The sequence below is a fragment of the Protopterus annectens genome, chromosome 5.part1, assembly GCF_019279795.1.
Source record: "Protopterus annectens isolate FY-2018-M chromosome 5.part1, PAN1.0, whole genome shotgun sequence".
NCBI classification, from domain to species: domain Eukaryota; kingdom Metazoa; phylum Chordata; order Ceratodontiformes; family Protopteridae; genus Protopterus; species Protopterus annectens.
In genome coordinates this window covers 615179668-615205271 of record NC_056736.1, presented here as the reverse complement: position 1 = coordinate 615205271, position 25604 = coordinate 615179668, and the positions used below count along the sequence as shown (strand labels likewise).

The 25604-nt window shown below is 38.9% G+C and overlaps 1 protein-coding gene across 7 annotated transcripts in view; it reads left to right on the top strand.

The window, feature by feature from the left end:
* The window catches only part of FRY (FRY microtubule binding protein), a 2210679-nt gene that overhangs the window by 882184 nt on the left and 1302891 nt on the right, over nucleotides 1-25604 (top strand). For all 7 annotated transcript variants that reach the window (XM_044073229.1, XM_044073230.1, XM_044073228.1 and 4 more), the window contains exon 3: nucleotides 13782-13835. In XM_044073229.1, the coding sequence (XP_043929164.1) occupies nucleotides 13782-13835 (54 nt within the window). The remainder of the gene's footprint in view (nucleotides 1-13781; nucleotides 13836-25604) is intronic.

Sequence of the window (25604 nt, the reverse complement as noted above, 5' to 3'; positions counted from 1 at the left end):
GGTAAAACTGTGAGCTCCCCTACCCTCTAATGGCTTATTAAACTCAAAAGCTTTTGAAGATTTCAGGTTCCCTCTCTGTAGCAGAGCACTATATTTTCCTGTGGAATATGATTTTAAGACATGCCTTAATCTGAGATGTAAGTTCCCTTACACTTCTTATTGTTTGAGAATAAAGCATAAAAATGTTAATTCAGTGCCTGCCTATCAACTGTTATTCATACACACCCTAAGCATTTGAGTACATATCATAAAATCAGTTTTAAAAGATGCTTTTGAGACATCCACAAGAATAGTAAATATTATCTATTCTATTCACCTTGCAAAAAAAAAAAATCTGTCAGGAATTTTTTTTTTATAAGTAGTATTTAGTAACATTTCTAGTACGTAACAAACAAACATTGACATTTGTTTACATCTACTTACATACTTTTCAGCGACATTTTTAATAAAAACAAAACTTCAGATTTACAAATAATGCTTACTGGAGCTGAGGTTTTATTCAGTATAAAAGGAACCACAATAATTCACAACTCCTTGGATCCCATCACAGCTGTAAATTTCAGCTAAGTGTGCATATTTTAGTTACACATGTATTCCACCTTGTCACTTTATAAGCTAATGTGACACAGATAAAAAGCATTTTTTTCACACCCTGCTTACTCTGTTATTCTTACTCCAAAAATGCTGCTCTCCAGAGAAAGGTATTACCTGCCAGAAATGGTTCTGCCTTAGCTTTTCACCTGCACTGACCTCAAAGCACCCACAACATGCTATGATGTCAGCATTTCAGTCCTACTACTCCATTCTGAAGTCAGCAGCAAAACATGATTGAATGTCACCCCGAGGTATTGTGCCAGACAAGTGTAACTCGAGTTTGTGACAGGAAGCCACTGGCAAATAGAGTGTAAGGCCATGGTTTTTTTTTCCTGTTCGATGTACACTTTCTCTTTTGACTAAATATGCATAAAACAATCACATAATTAAAAACAAAGTTCATTATCTATGATGCCAATTTTACTGTTTTCTCTCTATTCCTTCCTTTGTTTGCACTTGCAGCTCATGACATTTCTGGACCCATTATTACAAGGTAGCTCATTCCCAATTTACCACAAAAAAACAAATTAATTTGGGTGCAAAACTGCCCCTTGTTTTTGTTTCTTCAGTGGTGAAATTGAGATATTATCTAAGATCACCAGTCGTCAGGAGGGGGTGCACAAACAACAGTTAACTTAAGAGTGCAGACTGTAGTGATTGTTACAACATTGTCACATTTGATTCATATACTGGAACTGGAACTAAAACTAGGCATGTTATAATTAGTGGGAGAACAGTGTGTGTGTTTTTATACGTTGACTTTAACACAATCTCATACCTAAGTAATAACAAAAACAAGTATGTGTTTAGACAGAAATCTCCAGTTACCATTTAAATGCCAGAAGGTCTGTTCTGAGCTTTCTATATGTTCAACTTTAAAAATCTGTTAGAACTGTTCTGACAATTTAGAACACAGGATTAAGGCTATCAGCACGAAATACACTTTACCTTGTAGTTCTGGGTTTGATTCTATCAATTACTGTAAACTCTTGAGCATGTTGCTTAAAGTGTATCAATCATGTTCTGAAGCAGGTTTGTGTAACAAGCCTTTGGAACCATATAGAATCCCCTTACTAAATTATCCAGCTTTGGATGCAGTACATTGTGTTTGCATTTATTCTGTTGATAAGGAATGACTCTAGATTTTTTCATATCTGAAACTTCCTGCCTTGGCATCATGAAAGAATGAACCCACAATGTCTTACTACTTAAATTACTACTTAAATGTATGTATTTGGTAGTTTATTACTTTCAGAAAGTCGAACTGTCAACTACTACTTGCAGTAGAACACCTATCAATAAATATTAACCCATGTGATAACATAGAAGTGACACTAGAATGTAAGTAACAAGCTGCTCTGCTAAAGAAGTAAGTTGTGTTTGATTACCCGTAGTGCACTGCAGTTGTATGTCAACACTGCCCAGTACCTATTATGACATCATTTTGTGGGTGTGGTTTTACAGAAAAAATGAGTAAGCATAACTCTAAAAAATCAAGCAGCACAGTATAATCTTAATAGTTCTGTAAAAATTGCTTGCAAATTTAACATAAGGAGTATAACAGAAACTGAAAATTTAACTAGGTGCTGCTCCTGCATTATCACACAAAAAAGGCAGGTTAGCTTCCCTTGTTAAAAATACAAAAATTAAAAAAATAGTAATAATAATGAATTAAAACTGTCAAACCTACAGGTATAAGTATAACTTATTTAATAGTTCAAATGTTTCAAAGTTACAGTGGTAAATGTTGAAAACTAAGGGATTCACCCCATTCATATTCCCCCTATACAAATGTTTATACGCTGTGTCAGAGGAAGTGAGGTTTCTTTTCAAAGAGGATACTCGTGTCTTGGTTGCAGGTGTTTTCCACCTATAGATAGATGGACTGACAATATTTCTTGTCTCGACAATCCATCTGTTAATATTCTGTAATGACTAACAGAACTAGACATTGTGTTGGTAATATGATGGAACTTATGCATGCCAAAGGCAAACTATTGACATTCTTCAACTTTTGCCTAAATACATCACTGATCTTAGTTCAGTATTCAGCATCATAGCATGTGTGTGACTTAAGATGATACACTATTTATTTTTATTATAGGTTCATAGGTTGGTACTGGGCTATCTGCCTGAAGGCATATGTTAGCCCAGCCATGTTGTGCAGTATTCGCCGCCCCTTTAGTAGTTCCCTAGACCCTTGTACTAGCAGCTAGTACCCTTGGCCCCTATCTAGTAGTGCTGTTGGTGTGATCCCCAGTATGAACTTTCTGTTACCCATCCACTCATCAAGGTTCCTCTTGAAGAGTGATAGTGAGGGTCTCTGTCTTATGTTCCATAGTAAGGGAAGTCTCTGCGAAGGGAATCTGTCCCTCCAGCATGTTCTATTCATTGTTGTGTTGAGGTTTATATCCTTAGAGCATGTAGCTCGAGTAGATTTGGTTTTGCTAAGATGAAGCATGTTCAACAATTCTGGATTGGACATGGCTCTGTACATTAGACAGAGATCGCCTCTGAGAAAGTGGTATGCAACAGAGAACAGTCTGCATAGGGCAACTGTTTGAGGCCAGTAATCCTCTTGGTTAAGTACCTCTGTGGTCTCTCCAGCTGCTGGAGATGTCTAGCCAGGTACATTCCAATTGGTGCATTGTACTTAATAATGGGTCTGATGAGGGAAGAGTAGAGGGGCACCATTACATCCTTAGATCTTGATGCGAACCCTTTCTTGATCAGATGGGTCACATAGAAGGATTTTCTAACCACTTTGGCAACATGGTTATCAAAGGAAAGCTGACTATCTACTTGGGTCCCTAGATCCCTTATTTCTTCTTCAGATTTCAGGGGATTACCTCCTATGTTGTAGTTTGTGGGTACTCTGTTTTTTCCAAAAAGGATTACTATGCATTTTTTTGCATTTAGCTTGAGACCATGGCTTTGACACCATGCATCAGTCTCATTTAGGCCCTTCTGGAGGATCTCCATGTCGGACGGAGACTCTATTATAGCACCCAGTTTGCAGTCATCCGCAAACTTTATTTATTTAACATTTGTTTACTGGGAAAGTCCGACTGGACACAGGTCCTTTTTCAGTGGAGGCCCGGGGAGAAAAGCTCCACAAGAATTACAAAACATTTAACAAGTAAGTATTACATAGTACATTCAGACTATATAGCATTATTCCATCAGTTTACATCATATCAATCATAAAAACAGTAATTTAGAAAATAATTAGACATAGAGATTGTATAACAATAGGCTACAAACAGTGATGGTAAAAAAATACTGCACAACAGTAAAGGATGAACCAGACAGTAGAGTAAACTGAGAATATATGCATTTCTACAAATATTCTTGGAGTTGTTTAAGTGGAATGCTAAGGCATTAAGGAAGAATAGGCTGAGAACCTGAGTAGCATTAGAGCTGTGAGGTGGGAGGAGTGGTGAATATTGCTAAGGGGGAAATGGAAAGTTACATAGTTTAGATTTAAGCAAGTGAGTCTTCAGTTCTTTTTTATGGTTGTCTTTATCAGTAATTTATCATATGTCTAAAGGAAGGAAGTTCCATTGCCTAGTTATACTAGCTGAATAGAGGGCTTGGCCAGCCATGTTATTAATTTTGGAAATTGTTAACAGAGCTTTATTAGTTGAGCGAAGAGGGAGAGTGCTGCTATAGGGTTGCACTAGACCCTGTAAAGCAGGGGCTTCTTCAGGTTGGTGTAATAGGTTGTGCAGTGTGACAAGCTGGTTATAAGTAAGTTGGTTGGGTAGTTCCAGCCAATTCAGGTGTCTCAGTGCTGAGCAGTAGTGTTCTCTAAAGTTGAGGTCAGTGACAAATTTGGCTATTTTATTGTAGCAGCTTTCCAGTTTTGTCAGTTCACTCTTATTTAGATTAGTAAAAATGGGTGAGGCGTAGAGAAGAGTGGAAAGTAGATGAGTAGTTGTGAGGGTAGCGTTAGTACTTCTTGTTAGATAATGTTTATTTCGGTATGGACTACCAAGTTTTTTATTTACTCTTCTGATGGTCTGGGAAATGTGTAGGTCAAATTTGAGTGAGCAGTCAGTGATGACCCCTAAGAGTTTTGTGTGGGGTACAGGGGGGATGATGGTGAGAGAAGAAGATGATATGGAGATCTGGTAAGAATGATATGGAAAAAAAACTCTCATATGTATCTTATTTTTTGAACTGTTCGCACTACAGTTGTAATAAAGATAGCACATACACAACCCACAAACGTTACAATTGACTACCCTGTTTTGCCTTTGTTTTCTTATGTAGAACTAAGTGATAGGGAGATGCTTAGTGCAGCTGCAACATTTTGCTTATGACTTCTACATCACAAGGTGATTGAAATCAGGAAGGTCAAAAGTTTGATAGCAGTACCTCAGAGAAGGTCTTATTAATCTCAATTAACTCATAACAATTGTTGTGATGGCACACATACCACAACGTGCAGTACTCTGACACTGCGCCCTCAGCTACCTTGTGGCTGAGGAATTGGGATGCAGAGAAATACTGAAAACTATTTTGCTTTTACTATTGTAATGATGTTGACGGCCTCTGCTCATTCTCCTATTGTCTTGCAGACTGGCTGTGAAGTAAATATATATACCTCACATATTCACACCTGAGAAAAGGCCTCCTATAAAAAGGAATAACTATTTAATACAAATTTTCAGTCTATAACATAGGCACTTGAAACCTAGAAACTGTCGTCATGTGACCTAGAAGAGCTGATATACAAACACAGTAGCACAGAAAATAAATCATTAAAGAAAACTCCTAACTCCTTATTTCCCTTTCTTTGTAACTAGTATGTTTATCCTCGATGTCCTTTAAGGTACTCCATTATTATTTAGTAACAAGGAAGTAAAGTGATTTTTGCAGCAACATTCTTAAAAAAAATATCTCTTCCCCATCAGTATTGATTTAAAATGCATTTCATCTTCTCCTGGCACACCCTTACACAGAATGTACACCAGTAAATGAGATCATGATTTGTTTATTTTATAAAACATGCAGGAAGGCAAAAGGTACGCATGCAGTATCAGAAAAAAAGCACTAGACATGTCGAAGGAATGCGTTTTGTATTGTCTCAGGCTAAGATAAAATAATTAGTCTAGATGACTGCCTGATAACAGCTGTCAGTCTCAGGAAATTAATAAAATCATGACTCCCTAGATGCCTTCTCAGATATTAGGCTGCAGGCCAGTGTTGTTATATAGTCATTGCTTTTTCCCATTAATAAAGAAATGATATTGATTAAATCATTATTTCTGTATTATGGGTTGGGTGACTGCTTCAGTAAAAATATAATTTGGACTTGATGAAGCTCTATTGTGCACGCAGTTACTCTTTTTAAATAGAAATAGGAAAACTACATTTGGAAATACATTTGGAGTACGGTACACACTTTTCTTTATCACACTACAAAATGTTTTCAAGGCACTTAAGAGGGAGTGGAACAGAAAATTAGGACTTACTAATGATGTCATGAAGTGGTAAAAATCTTTTTAGTGGTGTATGTTGGCATTTAGCCTGTTTTCCCTGGACAAAGGATCCTAAAAGGAAGGGAAACACTATTATTTCCACATATTTAAAAGCACTGACAAGATGAAACAGCAATATATGTTTTGCTATGATGGCCTGCTTTAGAATGCATGTATATAGTACAAAACTGATGATAGTAGTTGCAGGTAAACATCTGAAGGTATTAAATTATAAATTAATAGTAGAGTCTGGTTATTCAGTTGATAGGGTCTCTGCCTTACAACTGCAGACCTGGGGTTCAGTTCTTTTCTCCAATAGTTGTCTTTCTGGTATTTTTGTATTCTGTCTGTGTCTGTCAGTTTTTTTCTGATAGCCTGGAATCTTCCCACTTCCAAAGAGCACAGTTAATTGGATAGGCTATAAAGTACCCATATATACTGCATTTACCTTTGGTATTGTGGCCTATACTGTGTTTTTAAAAAGTCCATGATGACCAATTCACAGTCCACTTACCCAGTTAACAAATGAAGAGATTAAACTTAATTTAAAAAATAACAGAACTGTAGTGGGTGGCATCAAACTAGAGATTTAAAGAATACCATAATCGACTCTCCAGCCGACACAAGCATCCTCCAAAAGGGCCTCATAGAAACAGACAACTGGTGCCAGAGCCATGGCCTCAAGCTAAACGCCAAAAAGTGTATAGTCATCCCCTTTGGCAAAAACAAAGTGCCCACAAATTACCACATAGGTGGAAATCCATTAAGTACAGAAGAAGTAATTAGGGACCTGGGGACCCAAGTTGATAGCAATCTTTCATTTGACAACCACGTGGCCAAAGTGGTTAGAAAAACATTTTATATAGCCCACCTAATCATGAAGGGATTCACATCTAGATCAGGGGAGGTCATCGTGCGTCTTTACTCATCAGGCCCATAATTGAGTACAATGCCCCTTTTGGGATGTACCTTACCAGACACCTGCAGCAACTGGAAAGACCCCAAAAGTACCGCACCAAGAGGATCAAAGGGCTCAAACAGATGCCATATGCTGCCCGGTTAAAGAAACTCCAGCTCTACTCAATGGCATACCACCTGCTCAGAGGCAATCTGTGCCTGACGTATAAAGCCATGTCCAACCTGGAATTAATGGACATGCTGCACCTCAGAAAATCCAAATCCCATCGAGCTATGAGCTCGAGAGACTTGAACCTCAGCACTGAAATAAATAGGACATGCTGGAGGGACAGATTCATAACCCAGAGGCTCCCTTCACTCTGGAATAAAATCCCAGTCCAGGTTAGGCAGAGTCCCTCATTGACTCTCTTCAAGAGGAATCTTGATGAGTGGATGGGAGATCGTAGGTTTACCTCGGGTATCACTTCTGTGTCACTGTTAGACAGAGACACAGTATACTAACCTCGAAAAAGGGCATAGCAAAATTAATTTAAAATGGGTGGCGAAAGCCAAACACACTCTGGCTAGGCTTATAAATGCCCTAGGGCAGATAGCCTAGTATGAACCTATGAACCTATGAACAGAAACTGTGCAGAATCGCTGTTTTTATTACAGCATTGCATTGCATGACAAGGCAAAACACTCAAGAACAGAACGTCAGTGCCTCTTAAGGGATGAAATAAAACCGTAACCAGGACATTTTCTATAATGTAAGCTTATATCATTACAAAATTCCTCAAGTAGGTCAGTCAGTCAATTAAACTGAAACTTTCAGTTAAAGAGCCCTTTTTAAACCCATATGAAGCAGCTTTATTAATATTGTATGTATGTAATGCATCCTTAACTGATTACCCCGTCATCTAACATAGTCACTTGGAATCGGTTGTTTTGCATCAGTTCACATCATCATCATTTTTCTTAAATTCTCATATTGTATTTTCATTTACTATGTGCATTGTAAATTGCATTGAAATAATGTTGTATATGTTTTTGTCTGGACAATTTTTCCCCTGGGGCTCTAAAAATGTGAGTTTTCAGTTAACCATTCCTGGTTAACATATTTTATTTTATTTTACATTTGTTAACTGGGAAAGTCCGAATAAATAAATGTTACAGATAAATATATAAAGTTTCTTTTAGTCTATTATTAAATATTTTACCCCTCACAACCCTCAATAACCTTTTTGTTAGTTAAGCAACAGAAATAAATGACTGACCAAAGGATTTTTATTATTATGGTTAATAACATCACTTAAGTTGCCATGTGTATATCATTACTGTGGTCATTGTTCTCCAATAATGGCCCAGGGAGCTAGCCAGGTGGGGGAGTGTGACAAAACAATGGCTTTCTTGCCTCTTTCAGTGGTAAGAGTAGATGGTATACATGAGATATGGCTGGTCTGTAAGCCCCATTGCTGTCATAGATGGCTAGGCACTGCAGAGCTGCATCACTAAACAAGTGGGGGGATTACCTTAAGGTCACTGTTATACATCGACTTGATGAGGGCAACTCTGTTCATCAGTGGGGGGCAGGAAGTAAAAGAAAAAGCCCCACTCTTCTCCAAGAATGACAACACCACTTTTGGACGCTCACCTCCAGAGAATGAGGGAAGAGTAACAGAGTCCATAGATCTGGAGGAACAAAGAGACCAAATGACCAGCAGGACAAGTGATGGTCAGGAGGAGTGTTGGAGGAAAATATCTTTCAAGCAGCATTTAAATTTACTTAAACATACTACCCCATTAGTATTTCACAAAAAGTTAACCATTAGGCTGATACTTTTTAAAATTTATTTCTAAGGCCTTAGGTAATAAATATGAGCAAACCAATCATGTTTCACGTGAAAATGATTCCAAAAGTCAAACGGGTCATGGTCAATCAGATAAATGTTACGCCTATACTAGCTTGTAAGATTTTCCCTTGATAACATGAAAAAATGTAATTCATAGCTTTGATATAGACACAGTAGGGTTAATGTGCTGAAAATGTAAAGGGAAAATAGAAATATCAGATTCGTGCATAAACATGGAACAATATTGCAGACTCCATCAGGTGCTAGTACCAACTTAGTAAATGGTATGTTGAATCATTTCAAACAACAAATTCCACCATGAGCAATCACTGCAAGCCATTCTGGTGGTATAGAGGGATAAAGCCCTGACTATGGCCCAGCTGACCTGGGTTTGATTAGTGGCTCATTTGACTGAAGGAGCAGCAGGGAGGGATGACTGTTACCATCCCTGAGAAAGAGGGTGACCCTTTGGGCATCTCCTGTGATGAACCCTGGTGAAGACTGAGGATATTGCTGTTGGGAGGCATGGTCTCAGAAAGCATGACCACAAGAAGGAACAGATTATCATCATATGAAAGCTTATTTCTAGTTGAACAAAAGTCTTGATGTTAATGTATGTTTTGGTCTTATGGTTTCTAAGATGTGAAAAGTTGCTTGTAAAACTCTAAAGAAGAGCAAGTTTAGATATTTTGGAGTGATAAGATATTACTTTGCTTATATAAATACTTTGAATGCATTAATATTTATTATTCTAATGAACTGAATAATGTTGTTTCTGCTTTTAAAATGGCATGTATTGTAGATTTTGAGCTGGATATCACTGTAGAGCACACACATGCACAAACACACACACACACACACACACACACACCAGTATTTAGCACTTCTTAGCCTCGTATGTGAGAAGATTAACCAGTACTTGTCACTTGTAGTACTTGAAAGTGCTTTTTATTCTTGATTGCATTTTTAAACTCTTTTTACAAAGCTTTTCACTGTAGGCCTTCACTGGAAAAGTGTCTCAACTTAATGGACATTCTAGTAATCAAATTAAGCATATAAACATAGCAACATTTAGTTGACATTTGTGAATAAGCTTCTTTACACTCCCAATCAGAGTTATAGTTAGGTTAGATGGCGCAGTGAGCGGTTCTTAGACTGATATTCCCCCAGTCCAAAGTTGAGTGTCAAAAAAGTTCTCTTTCAAGTTGAGGGGAGGGGCCTCCTGTAGATGCAGAGCTGTAGCAAAGAACTGAACATATTCATTTAAACAGATGCAATATCAACCATGGCTATTTAAGTGAATGTAAGTACTGTACTCATCCCTGATTGACCACTTTTCTGGGGTGCTGTTGTGCACCTTGACAGCTTGAGCTTGGGGAAGCCAGCCCCTTCACCCCCCCCCCTCCCCCATGCAGTAATGCTTTGCAGTGTTCTACTTTGGCCAATACTCTAGTGTGATGCAGTGCAAACAGAGCTGGACAAGTATTACTTGCTATCTGGCATTTGTTGCTATTGTCAACAGTGTACTATCTCTGCAATAGCAATATAATTAATCCAACAAAAGAAGACCTTTAAGGTATCATTGGAAAAATATGTACAAATGCAATGGGAGTCTGAGTGGCATCACCATACCACCAGCTACTTAAACGGTGTTGTGGTCACCTTTATTTTCTATGACCTAGGTTACAGATTGCATGTACCATGTTGTTTGAGTAGTACACATTTAATCCTTCTGTGCTGCTGGTTCTATGTAATTCCTTTGTTTCTCTGGTGCAGTGCATGTGTTATTTTCCATGAAAGGTTAATTACACATCATTTCATATCTCTGCAGAATATGTACTTTATGTTTCTATCATCTTTATCATCATTACCTCTGATAATAAGCGGATTATCATACATTCTAATGTAAATTAACCAGCTGGCAAACATTATGTGTTAGGGTAGTTTTTGTTCAGTTGCTGTCATCAGATACCTTTGCATAGACCAAATGTGTTTACGTTCTCAAATAACCTTTGCAACAGATACTATATCAAACTACCAAATAAAACTTATTGCATATATGCGATATTTTCTCAGTTCTTAGTTCTATGAATAATATTATGTCCTGTCTCATAATGTTTCAAACTTGAACTTGATGTCTTCTAACTTCAAGTACTTCAGATTTTCTGGAAATTTGGCCCCAGGACTTTATTGAAAACTGGGGACCTCCTTGTTAGCCATTTCTGGTCAGTAAATGTAAACAGACAAATGTTTACACTCACGGGGCAATAGATACTTCTTTCTACACTGTTGCACAGTCAGGCACATATACTTCTTTCTACACTGTTGCACAGTCAGGCACATTAAATTGGGTTATTCAAACCTCTTGACTCTGCCTGCCAAATGAAGTCCATATCAGGTCACTCAGGACTGGCTATTATCATTCCTCACATACTTCTGTGCTGTGCTTGCAATTTACGGAAGTTTGCATTTTTTTTTCTCTTACTTGAAGTTAGAGTTGTGGAGCATACTTTACTACTGAATTTATTCATATATTTTCCTAATTTCTAAAACAACACATCCATCCCAGTTTGTTGTTAGTCTTCTATTCTTGCCAATGACGTCTTCAGCTGTCATGACAAAGTGTACCCAAAGACCAGTAAAATAACTAAACGTTCAGTCTTTTCACCACTTGGGGATTTTATTAAAAGCTGAGGGAAAAATTAGCTGCAAGAAAATGGCATGATAATAACGTATACCATGGGAAAAATTAATTATGTACTATTTTCAGCAGCAGAATAAGGCAGAAAGTAAGATAACATTTTATTCTGGACAAATGGCATGTCAATTTAGTTATGCATTATAAAAAAGATGTGTGCTGGGAGGAGGTTTTTTCAATGTAATAATTTCAAATTACAAATACTGTGAAATTATTTCCTGTTGTGTTTCCATACAGAATCCATAAGCACACTCTTTCTCTCTCTCATTATACTAATCATCATCATCTTCTTTCGGCTGTTGCCCGTTAGGGGTCGCCACAGCAGATCATCTGTTTCCATTTCTTCCTGTCCTCCGCATCTTGCTCTGCCACACCAACCACCTGCATGTCCTCTCTCACCACATCCATAAACCTTTTCTTAGGCCTTCCTCTTTTCCTGTTACCTGGTAGCTTCATCCTTAGCATCTTTTTCCCAATATACTCCACATCCCTTCTCAGCACATGTCCAAACCAACGTAATCTTCCCTCTCTGGCTTTGTCTCCAAACCTTCCAACCTGGGCTGACCATCTGCTATACTTATTCCTAATCCTGTCCATCCTCGTCGTACCCAGTTCAAATCTTAACATCTTTAACTCTGCCACATCAAGCTCTAACTTCTACCTTTTTGTCAGTGACATTGTCTCCAACCTATATAACATAGCTGGTCTCACTACCCTCTTGTAGACCTTCCCTTTCACTCTTACTGGTACTTGTCTGTCACAAATCACTCCTGACACTCTTCTCCACTCACTCCATCCTGCCTGTACTCTCTTCTTCACCTCTCTTCCACACTCACCGTTACTCTGAACTATTGATCCCAAGTATTTTAACTCATCCACCTTCGCCACCTCTATTCCCTGCATCCTCACTATTCCTCTATCCTCCCTCTCATTCACACACATATATTCTTAGTCCTGCTGACCTTCATTCCTCTTCTCTCTAGAGCACATCTCCATCTCTCCAGGGTCTCCTCCATCTGTTCCCTACTCTCACTACAGATCACAATGTCTTCTGCAAACATCATAGTCCACGGGGACTCCTGTCTGATCTCGTCCGTCAACCTGTCCATCACCATTGCAAATAAGAAAGGGCTCAGAGCTGATCCTTGATGTAATCCCACCACCACCTTAAACACATCCGTCACTCCCACCGCAGACCTCAACGCTGTCACACTACCCTTGTACATATCCTGCACCACTCTTACATACTTCTCTGACACTCCCGACTTCCACATACAATACCACAACTCCCCTCTAGGCACCCTGTCATATGCTGTATAACTGAAAAATGAGAAATGACTGCATTCTGGTTTGGGGCAAGGGTACAATGTTATCATTCATATTACCTTCTTCTTACCTACTTCAATATCAGAAATTGTTGTGCATGAGCTACCTTACAATGAAAGTATATTCATTGAGGGTCAGTTTCTTAACTATGTCACTTTGTGGATCGAACTCTATTCAACATCAAAAGTACCTCAAGCAAATAGAAGTGAATCATTAATTCATGGCTTCTATCCCATGTTCTTCCTGTGGTTATTTCATGATGAAGGCTTTTCTCTTTTAATGTATTTAACTACAGTATATTTTTCCTGTGAATTAAAAAAGTGGTGCATAATTCATGTCTACCTCTCTCTCTCTAGATATATATATATATATATATATATATATATATATATATATATATATATATATATATCTTTTCTAATTGTTTTATATCTCGTTCATCACTGAGATCTTATAACTTCTGCCTTTCTGAGTCCCTTTCTTCTTGGACTATGTGTTTTACCATTACCTGTTTCTTACTTTGCCCTCTAAACACCATATGTTACCCCCTGCAATTTCCAAGGTTAAACCTGCTTCTCATTCTTGTTCCTCCATGCCTGTGATTCCACTTTTTGGCCCATAAAATGTGTATCTCAATATGATGTATTGTTTATACATAGTAATTCTCTCTTTTATTGTGGCTACTTTGTATTACCTTTGTGTTCCGTTGTTGATTTTAATTGTAACATTATGTTGTCTTGAACTTAATGGATTGCATTTTCCCTGGTTAATTTGTAGCTTCTAGTAGTATACTTGCTGTGAATTATTTGTCCTGTACATTTCTTAAAAACAGATGCATTTGAGATACAATGTCTAATTACTTGATCTAAATAACTACATAAGTTAATAAACAGGTGCTAATACTTCCCTTTCTTTTGTGTTTTGTAGGAAAAGCCATTAACAAAATCCTTACAGAGGGGAGAAGACCCTCAATTCGATCAAGTGAGTGTTGCAAACTTAAAATGATATTGCTTACAAAATCAGATGCATTTCTATAAATCATTTCAGTCATTTGTTTTTGAGTTGCGTTATGTTAAATGTATGTTCATTCTTAAATTGTACAAAAGCTTTAATTACTGAAATGCTTGGTTATGCATAGTCTCAATCAAGAATTTTTAATACCTATGCTTAAGTAAAGGCAAAAGGCTAAATCACAGAAATAAATGGTCAAGATGGAAAACAAACCATGAGGAAGTTTATCACCACAGAAGTAACATATGAATATTATTTAATTTTTACAGTGTTCTAACGCATCTGTTTCGAGGGACTATGTATTCCTTTCTGCTAATTTAGAAACAATAACGTAACGTATTAATTATTTTATTTATTTGGTTTGTCTACTAAGTTGGCCATTTGACTGTCAGAGAAACAGGTAATACTCCCATCTACACACATGTGATCTAAATATTAAATTAAGCTATTTACAATGACGAGTCATGCTTTGTCAAGTTGTAACTAAACAGCATTTCACAGAGACTGTAAAACTGACATTTGTCAGTATTGAGTGTTGAACTACATTAAAAGTGGATGAAGTGGTTAAAGATGTCTGACCAGAAGGCTAAGGAGCTGTTAGACAGTCAAACAGTATAAAAGTAAAAAAAAAAAAAATTGCTCTGGTTGCCAAATGTTTTGCTGAACACTTTCTGTGGCAGTTTATTAGTGGCTGTAGGTAAAGGCATATCATGCACTTGGTATCATAAAGAAGCTGTTGCAACGTGTCCATGGCAATAACTGTGGCTATTTCAGTAGTTATAATCTGAATTGTTCAGATTTACATTTTGTAAACTTTCCTGAAGTTAAGTACCAGAAATGATTATAAAAGGACCAGAAGGTGGTTTTGCACACATTAAAAAAGATAATTTATTTATTTATTTATGTATTTATTGATTCATTCATTCATTCATCTGCAAAGGAACAGCTTATTCTAGTGGATAGAAAAGGGAGTTTGTATTAAAATTAGTGTGCTACTTGACAATCATTTCTGGAAGAATAATCTGAAAGCCATTAGACTTATAAGTTTGGAGGATATGCTTACCCAAAGTAAGGCACTATCATGATCATTGTTTTCAATTGCTTTAATTGACTTTTCTGCAGATGGCTTTTTGTTGTTGTTTTTTTTTTTTTTTTTTCATTTTTTTTTTGACTATATGAGATATATTAAAGCTTTTCATAAACAGAATACAAGGATGAGCAAGATGAATGGAAATGAAATAATGCCGGGGTTTAGTTTGAGCATATTGCAATTAGTATATTCATTTTAGCAATGTTTGATACATGAAATTATCTAAGCAGAGGAACCAATACTGTATGCCTCTTTTTACAGAAACCAAAGTTCTACCCAGCAAGTTTATTTTTTTGTTTTGTTGTGTGTGTCTGTCTGCATGCGCATGTGTTTGTGTGCATGCGTGTGTGTGTGTGTGTGTGTGTGTGTGTGTGTGTGTGTGTGTGTGTGTGTGTGTGTGTGTGTGTGTGTGTGTGTGTCTGAGTGTCTGAGTGTTCCCTTTTTCCACTGTGCTTTCTGACTACTAAACTTCCCCATATTAGCCAGGCCCATTTCTTGCCCCACCTGGAGTACTTTCTGGTGAGAATAAAGCTGTTTAGGGGAGGCCATCATCTAGGCAACCTCAGCAGTGGTTTGTGTCATCACCAGTATCCCAGTATTGAGGTAACATTTAATATGTCTTAACACCTCCCCTGGAGGATGATAAGACCTTTGCCATTGTAGAGAGCCATTATGGCTTCCACATGTGAGTACTGTCTCCCATGCATCAACAGTGATGGCTACCACCTTCGCACTTGGTCACCAAATGTCCAGCTGTGAGTTGTCCTTTATATCTCCATCTCTACCATGAGGGATTATGGCACTTGACAGACCTGATCTGTTTTATCCCACCCACCAGGATAGGCATGTCCATCTTCCCCATGTCTGCTCCAGCCACATGTTGTACCATCACCCTGTGTCATAGTACTAGGCTGTAAAAGACATAACATTATCAGCATGCATATCTCTGTGTGGTATAGACATCTGGTATGATCCCAGGTGACTAGCCTTGAGTCACAGGTGACTTTATGTCTGATGAGCTGCAGTTCACCACACAGACTCACATGTTTGTTACATGCCACAGTGTCTGTGCTGTGAACATGAAGACTACCTGTCTCCTACATGGTCTGATCTTGCATCAGCAGCCTTGGCGTATTCTAAGAATTAACACCTCTCATTCATTCAGGAAAAGTGCCATACCCTTTGGAAAGTAAAACTAGGTTATATAAGGGGGTGTATAGGATATACTTAGGTAGTCCTCTACCTGCGTTAGCGTATTTATGGTCAGGAAAATAGCAGCATCAAGCGCTTCTCCGCGTTCTTATCTCATTTGGTAGTAAGCATCAGTTTGGTAAAATATTTGGCCAAGCCACAATGTTTGCAGACAGGATTATGAAAATGTTGGTAGCAATCATTGCATTAAAGATTATTGCTTCTTAGCAGTAAAATCATTCTATACATGATAATGAACAGATAGTTTATTAACACAAAAGACATGATGGTAATGCTAAGAATAAAAGGTTAAGCGGCATATAATGGTCCATGTCTAGTTGTATGTATATCTGCTCACCAGAACCATTTGCAATATTCTGGTACAGACAACCTATTTGTTAAACCATTATGTAATGAAATGTTTTAAGAAGTCTAATCAAATTTTTGTGTTGTTCTTTATATAATTTATAGTGTATTACATTTGCTGATTTATTTACACAATATAACCTAAAGACCATATTACATATATTAACTGGCAGTGCATAAGCAATAACTCTGCCTAACTATGAGACATTGCACATAGTGTGGTCTGTGTGTGATCCATGCCCATATGGTGATTATGGTTAGGCCTGTTTGTGTGTAGTCTAATATTAGGGCTATTTATTTTTATAACTTATGTTAATACAACCATGTATAAGCCAGACTACCCACAACCCATTTAGACTATTGTCCACTATGTTTCTGAATCTGTCTGTATTTCCCAAGCAGCTAGCAGTATGCCATCAAATCTGCTATAGAAAATTAGAAATTGATTAAAATAAGAGAAGTAAAGATAAACATAGAATATAAGCAATACAAAGGATGTAGATATGTCACCTATAATCTAAAAAGACCATTTATAAAGAAAGCAAATCAGTGACATGCCTTGCTTACAATTACCAGTCATTCCATAACTCCAAATATGTTAAAAAAATCAGAATGCTCTCTTTTCTCAAGACAGTTAAATCTATAAGGTCTAAATGATAACAGCTGCATTTGTTCTAAGTAAATACTGATGTGTCACTGTTATGAAGGAAATTATGACTATTGTTATGCATACGGATTATGAATTTGTGCTTTAGGTTCATAGGTTGGTACTAGGCTATCAGCCCTAGGACCTATACAAGCCTAGCCATAATAATTCCCTGGATATTTCTTCCCAAAATATTTACTTCCCTGGACCCCTGTCTAGCAGGGTGACTGACATGATTCCCGGGGGGAATTTCCTATTTCCCATCCAATCGTCAGGGTTCCTTTTGAAAAGGGCCAAGGAGGCGCTCTGCTTGACATGTATGGGCAGTCTATTCCAGAGTATGGGGAGTCTCTGGGTCAGGAGCCTATCCCTCCAGCATGTTTTGTTCATTGTGATGACAAGGTTTAGATCCCTGGAGCATGTGGCTCTGAGGGATTGGGATTTCTTTAAGTGGAGCATGCCCAACAGCTCAGGGTTTGACATGGCCTTGTATGTTAAGCAGAGATTGCCTCTGAGTAGACGATATGCCACATAGTATAGCTGGAGGTTTTTTAGACTGTCAGCATAGGACATCTTCTTTAGGCCTGTGATTCTTTTAGTGAGGTATTTCTGCGGCCTTTCCAGTTGTTGCAGATGTCTTGTGAGGTACATACCAAATGGGGTGTTGTGCTCTATAATGGGTCTAATGAGGGATGAGTACAGTGGGACAATGACCTCCTTTTTTCTGGATGAAAACCCCTTAGTGATGAGATGTGCCACATAGAAGGATTTCCTGACTGTTGTGGTGATGTGGTTATCGAAGGTGAGACCACTGTCCACCTGTGTCCCTAAGTCTCTCATCACACTTTCAGTGTTTAGTGTACTGCCACCTATGTGGTAATTCATGAGTACATGGTTTTTCCCATAGGGGATAACTATATATTTATTGGCATTAAGCTTGAGCCCATGACTCTGGCACCAAACATCTGTTTCTGTAAGACCCTTTTGTAGAATATCCACATCATTTGGGGATCCAATAATGGCTCCCAGTTTGCAGTCATCTGTGAACTTTGTTAGCCAGAGTCCCTTAATGTTGGCCTGTATTTCAGAGAAGTAGATGCCAAACAAGAGCGGTCCCAGGACTGAACCCTGAGGTACTCCACTTGTCACTTGTCTGGAGCTGGATTTTGAGTCGGCTACTTTTACAGTCTGGGTTCTGTCAGGAAGCCAGTTGGCAACCCATCGAGTGATGTAGGGATTTATGTCCAGCTTAGTAAGTTTATCTATGATTCCAGAGTGGTAGATGGTGTCGAAGGCCTTGTGAGGTCCAGATAGGCTGTGTGGATCACCTTACCCTTATCCACAGCTCTGGAGACTGATTAGAAGAAGTCAGTCAGGTTCTGGAGACAAGATCGGCCCTTCCCAAACCCAAACTGGGTGGGGTCCAGTGTTTGAAGGTTGCCAATGTCTTTGTTTATAAGTTCCATGATAATGCGTTCCATGCCCTTGCAGATCAGGCTCATCAGACTGATGGGACAGTAGTTCCCGGGATCCAAGGTGGATCACACCTTGTGGAGTGGGATAACTGTAGCTGTGCACCACTCAGTGGGCGCGAAGCCTGAGGTGAGAGTATGATTAAACATGACACTTAGGTGAGGTGCCAGTTCATTTTGTAGTTCATGTAGTACACAGCCCGGGATGTCATCCGGTCCCATGGATGCTGTATTCTTAGCTTTGGAGAGTATGGTTTCTACCTGTGTGGTCATGATTACTGGAATTTGGTAATCTTTTGGTATTGAGATGGGCCCTTTAGGGGGTGAGAGGGGGGTGAAGTTGGCAATAAATCGATCTGCCAGGATATTGGCAATATCCTTGGGATCAATATATTTAATGCCATTCTGTTGTAGCTCATAGCATATCTGAGCATTGCCATTTAGATTCTTGACATAACTATAGAATGCCTTGTGGTTGTCTTTGGAATCTTTGGCAATTTTATTTTCATAACTAGCTTTGGAGGATTTTATGAGGGATCTCACCTTCTTACTGAGGCTGGTAAGGGAGTTTTTTGCATCCTGGGATTTTCCTCTTTTCTTCAACAGTTTATTTCTTCTGTTATATAGTTTGTTTATGGCAGGGGACCACCAGATTGGCTTCCTTTTTTTGGAGGAGATCGTGTTCTATTTGGGATGGCACGATTCATGCATGAGTGGATGTGTTCGTACAGTGCCTTAATGTAGGATTCAGCAGTCGAACTTTCAGCTCCCGTCTTCATGGGTGTTGTGAAGTTTGTCACTTCAGACTTGAGTAGCAGGAAGTTGGCTTTGGAGAAGTTTTTTACAGAGGTTTCTTTACTGGGGGGTGGGGGTGGGATGTGGATATCAAGGGTGATTTGCTTATGGTCAGACCTGACCAATGAGGTGGTGACCACTGGTGTGGAGCATCTATCTCCCATGTTGGTAATGACCAGGTCTAGGATATTGGAGACCGTGGTGGGACAGTGGATTAGTTGATCCAGGGCATTGGAATTTATGAATTCCAAGAACCGTTGGGAAAAGGTGTTGGTACCCAAGTAGTTTTCCCAGTTAATGGCAGGGCAGTTGAAATCACCCAGTATTAGGGTGTTTGGTTGTATCTTAATATTTTCCAGTATGTTTAGAAAGGTGTAGTGAGAATCTTGGGACATGGTGGGGGATCTGTAGCAAGCTACAATTTGGATTGCAGTCTTGCCTAGTGTTAATTGCACCTGGAGAATTTCAGATGCATTGTGTTGGGCAACTAGCCTGGAGGTGTGAATATCCTTGGTGAATATGGACACTCCTCCACCTTTAGTGTTTCAGTCCTGATTTGGTGGCCGAAAATTGTGGTAAGAGTTGTAGCCTGGTATTGCAGTGGTGCTCTCTGGAGCCTTGAACCAGGTCTCAGTTACTGCACAGATATCTATGTTCTCCATTTTTAGGAGTGCCTCGAGAGAGTGCATTTTGAGGTTTAGACTTCTAGCATTGAGGAGCATTACCTTCAGATTTTGCATGCTTGTATCCGGTGGTTTTGTCCTTTGAAACTTACCTAAAAAAGGCACTTTAGGGGTGGCAAGAGCTTTAGCCAGTAACCTGAATCCCAGGGGTGACAGGTGCAGACCATCTCTGGCAAAGCATCGTGGTTTGTCGATCATGTCATTCCAGGCAGACATATACTGGATCCCCTTTGAATGACACCAGAAGCTTAGCCAATTGTTGAAGTCAGTCATTTTGTCCTTTTACTGTGGTATCATTCTGGGTGAAGGCAGGATGCTACTCAGGGTTAGGGTCATACCTGCCTGGGCCACATGTTCCGAGAGCTCTTCCATGTCTCTTTTCATGTAGTCCAGGGAAGTACATCTCAAGTCATTCACTCCAAAATGGACAATGACAGAGTCATATTTGTACTTGTGGAGTGACTTGAGTGCATGCATTATGGTTCATAGATTCATAGATTAGTACTAGGCTAATTGCCCTTGCAAGCCATTTTAAGCCTAGCCAATTATCCCTCGTGAAACTCAAACCCTGCACCTTGTGTTTGTAAGGCAAACACCTTAACCATTAGGCCACCCTCCCAACCTGGCACCCAACAGGCAGCTGACTGTAATTTTCTCCTTGTTCAGCCTGGTGAGTGGGACATCAGTGTGCCTGACTATAGAGTCACCTATGACTAAAGTGTTGGGTATGTTGTCTTGCCTTAGGGGCTGTGGTTGGGTTGTGAGCTATGTGTCACTTTGGTTGTGACTGGTGTTTGTTTGCATTTCAGCTTCGGAGGTCCTTGTTGCTTGGGCAGGTTAATGTTAAGGGCCTCCGCATATGTGGGTTTAGTGTTGCTGTGCGTGGGTGTTGATGGTGTAGGTTTTGAAGGGCTATGTGTTGCTTGAGGTGTAGTACAGGTGTTAACCTTCTCTTCTTGACTGTCTAGCACAGTCTTGGCTGGAGAGAGCTTTGCTTCCAGTTTGGCTATGTAAGTGCATCTCTCACAGGTTGTAGTGTTGGTTGGTAGGAGGAGCAATTTAAGAAATACAATAGAGTGAGATATTAAAGGAGATAAACAAGTCTGAGTGTTAACAGAGAAGTCATGGGATAGTAATTTGGTTGTGTTAATTAGAAGCAGGTATAGTAGCTTAGGAAGTACAGTGACATGGGGTATTAGAAGGGGATAAGCAGTGATTTAGTGCTTTAAAGGGAGGGATAAGAATGGTGAGGAAGGGTGTTAGAGAGCTGTGTCCTAGATGAGGAGCAGGAACAAAGCCAGGAGGCAGAGAGGAAGTCTTGTAGTAATGGTTTGAAAAGATGAAGGTGTGAGATAGACCCGATTGATACAGGAATTTTATTCTAAATTCTAGTAACACTATTGGAATTAAGACCAACCCCAGCAGCCCTTTCTGGTTTGTAGATGGTAAGTAGTTGTTTATTATTTGGCCAAAGGGAATGATTTGGAAGATATGGGCAGGCAGATGGGTTAAGGATGATTTTATTGGTTAAGTGTGCGATAGGTGGTGAGGCAGCTCAAGTTATTTAAGTGTTTTTAGTGCTATACAGTGATGAGTACGGTAAGGTTTGTTGCAAGTGAATCTGATGACTTAGTTTAGAACTAAGTCAGGCTTGTAGGTTGGTCATGACAGGGGCACCATGCAGCAGACAGGGTAAGAGGGAAGAGGCAGTTAGAGTTACCTTGGCAGAGTCTGTAAGGAATTTCTTTACTCTATGTATGGGCCAAGTTTTTGATGGGTTTTCTTGATGCTATTGTGGATATATAAATTAAATTTAAGATTGTTGTTGATTGTCATGCAAAGTAGTTTTGAATGTGGGGTACCTTCAATAATGGTTGTGAAAAAGAGGAGTAATTTAGTTTTTGAGGGGATTTAGTATCAGGTGATTATCCTGTACCAGACTTTCAACAGAGTTGATGGCTTCTTGAGTAATTCTTTGTAGATATATTAGGTTCTTGGAAATGCATATTAGGGCAGAATCATCAGTGTGCAGGTATGTGCCACTTAACGTCCTTCTGCTTAACATCTGACTGCATTTACATCCATACTGTACAAGCAGACATAATTGCGATAGGCCAAATGTTAAGCAGCACATACCTGTATTATATGAGGGAAGCTTCCTGACAAGATTTATATAATATGTTAGTGAATATATTAAAGGATAGAAGGTCAAGAATGGAGCCCTGGAGCACACCAGTATTAACAGGAAGGAAGGGAGACAATTGGACTGCTATTTAACAGACTTATATATATCGGTTAAGTGATTGCTAAACAAAAGTGGTGTGGGTTGTGATAGTTCAAGGGAGGACAATTGGTAGAGGAGTTTTGGGTGGGAGACTAGATCAAAAGCTTTAGAGATATCAAGGAATACAGAGGAAACAATTTTATCTTTCATCTCTGACTTTTTTAGTAGTATCTGTGAAAGTTAATAAGGCCGTGGTAGTGCTATGGGCAGGTCTAAAGCCATGCTGTGCGGGAGCCATGAGCTTTTCATGAAGAATATGTTGAAGCTGCTTTTAAATGCACTTGTCCAGAATTTTTGACAAGGAGGATAATATAGCAATAGGTCTGAAATTGGTTGCATCAGATGAGGTTCCTCCTTTATGAAGGGGGAAGGTGAAGAATTTTTTTCCATAGTGAAGGAATGTATGATTCCTTGATAGATCTGTTAATAAGAAGAGACACAGGATTGCCTATGGAACTGGCAGCCAGCTTGAGGTATTTATCTGGGAGATTATGTCCTGAAGGAGAACAGGGTTTCTTTTTAAAAAGTAGCGATTTGATGTTGGAGGTTGGGTGAGATGTAGGGCAAAATAAGGGGTGTTTGACGTCAGAGGAGAAAGCATGTCAGGATTGTTGGGATGAAAATCTTAAGTAAAGGCTTTGATGCTTTCTATAAAATGTGTGTTAAATTGAGCAGCTACTTCAAAGGTATTAAGAGTGGCGGATCCTCCAGGGAACCTGCTGTCTCCTGATTTTTTATGTGGGAGGTTGGTATAATGGCTAAGGTGTTAACCTTATATACACAAGGTACAAGGCTTGATTCTTAAATGGAGTAATTGGCTAGGCTTAAAATATCTTACAAGGGCAGTTAGCTTAGTATTAACCTATGAACTATGAGTATATTATATTATTGGTTGAAGACCAGAATTTTTTTAGGGTTGGAAGACTGATTTAATAAGGAGTTACTGAAGTAGATTTTCTTGTCTGCGATAATCTGTCTTTCAATACCGTTACCTAGTTCTTTAAAGTGTTGTAGGTTTTGGGGAGAAGCCCTATTGCTTTCATCCATTAGGTTCATTCTTATTCCTCCTTCTTCTATCCATCAGTATTAAATGAATTCATATCCAAGTTAAATGCCAGTATTAACTAGGTGCATTATAAAAGAACAGCAAACAGAAAAATCGTTGCAAAAAACAGTGTCTCTCACCACTGGGATTTACACATTTTGAACCACAATTGCTATTCTGTTATGACTTCCATTTGTTCCTAAAGGTGTATAAATGGACTTGCCATTATAATTCTACAGATTGCCATTATATCCTGAAAAATAATATGCGCTGGAAGTTATGCAGCTGGAGTTTTGGTTATCAGTTCATCTTCTATCACCAGAAAAAGGGATGCCTTTGAGAAATATACTGTAGCCTTACACATCAAATTAAAACTGTACAATGTATTCTATCTCTGTAGTACACCTGTGATAACAACAGACAAGTTTTTATTTGTATTTTTTTTATTTATTTCATTTCATCAACTGCTGATTATTTAATATAGAAAGGTTAGTTGGGAAATTGGTATTTAACAGTACAAGAAATCTGCTTACTGGGCCTGGCATCCCCAAAAACGTGCTGCCTTACCATCATCACCCTTGCACCAAGTTCATTAAACATATATTCTGCATTCATGACATTGTTGACAAGTGCCACCACTGTTTATCCGACTACTTTGTGGGATGCGTATTTGGGAATGAAGTCAGCAATGGTTCCTTATTTCAATTGTTCGTTGTTGCTGATGCTGAGTACTGTTATACAACCTTAGATGTCTTGGGCAGAAACACTGCTGTTTTACTCTGCAGATAAACATAAAACTAACCTGGAGACATAGCAGTGCAGAGGATAGCATTACTGTCCCACAGTTCTGGTTGAAAGATTCAGTTTCAGGCTAGGGTTCCCTTTGTGTGATTTCTGCATTGTCTCCACTGTGTCTGCATAGATTTTCACCACGTGATTCAATATCCAGTCACATACCAAAGACAAATTAGCTGAAATGGAAGTTTTCTAAGGTGTGTGTGTGTGTGTGTGTGTGTGTGTGTGTGTGTGTGTGTGTGTGTGTGTGTGTGTGTGTGTCTGTGTGTGTGTCTGTGTGTGTGTGTGTGTGTGTGTGTGTGTGTGTGTGTGTGTGTGTGTGTGTGTGTGTGTGTGTGTGTGTGTGTGTGTGTGTGTGTATCAAGTAATGGACCGGTGTCTCATCCAGGATTAGTTCTTTGCCTTATGCTCATTGCTTGCCAGAATAGGCTGTGACTTAGCTACAACTCTGAATAGCATAAAGAATGAAGAAATGCACCTAAGAGTGCATTTTAGGCTTCCTTTTAGATAATATACCCTGGGTATTTGACAATGCTAGAATAACTAATATACCCTGGGTATTTGACAATGCTAGAATAACTAATATACCCTGGATATTTGACAATGCTAGAATAACTGGCAGTAGTGCCATCAACTTCTTTTGGCTGTTCCTGTTAGGGGTTACCACAGCAGATCATGTGTTTCCATTTCTTCCTGTCCTCTGCATCTTGCTCTGTCACACCAACCACCTGTATGTCCTCTGTCACCACATCCATAAACCTTATCTTAGGCCTTCCTCTTTTCCTGTTACCTGGCAGCTTCATCCTTAGCATCTTTTTCCCAATATACTCAGCATCCCTCCTCAGCACATGTCCAAACCAACGTAATCTTGCCTCTCTGGCTTTGCTCCAAACCTTCCAACCTGGGCTGACCCTCTAATATACTTATTCCTAATCCTGTCCACCCTCGTCACACCCAGTGCAAATCTTAACATCTTTAACTCTGCCACATCCAGCTCAGACTCCTGCCTTTTTGTCAATGCCAGTAGTGTGAGGACAAAAAAACTCTTGAATATGAAGCCTGAAATAACTTAGAGAAAACACCCTGCTATGTTTTTAGTCAAACTTAATGGAGTTCTATAAAGTAATGACACTAAATAAAATCAAGAGCAAGGTCAGTCTTAAAGACTTAAAATAGGAGATTTAAATTCTGTATACTGTTATTAGTGGAAAGGAGAAAATGAACCACAATTCAAGCTGATTAAGTAATTGATAAAAAGCACAATAATAGATTATGAGATGCTGGAAGTCTCTGGACTACTAGTAATCTGTTTTGGAAGTATGTTTGTATTAAAGGAAGTCTTGTGTGATGAAACTTTGACATGTTTTTGTAG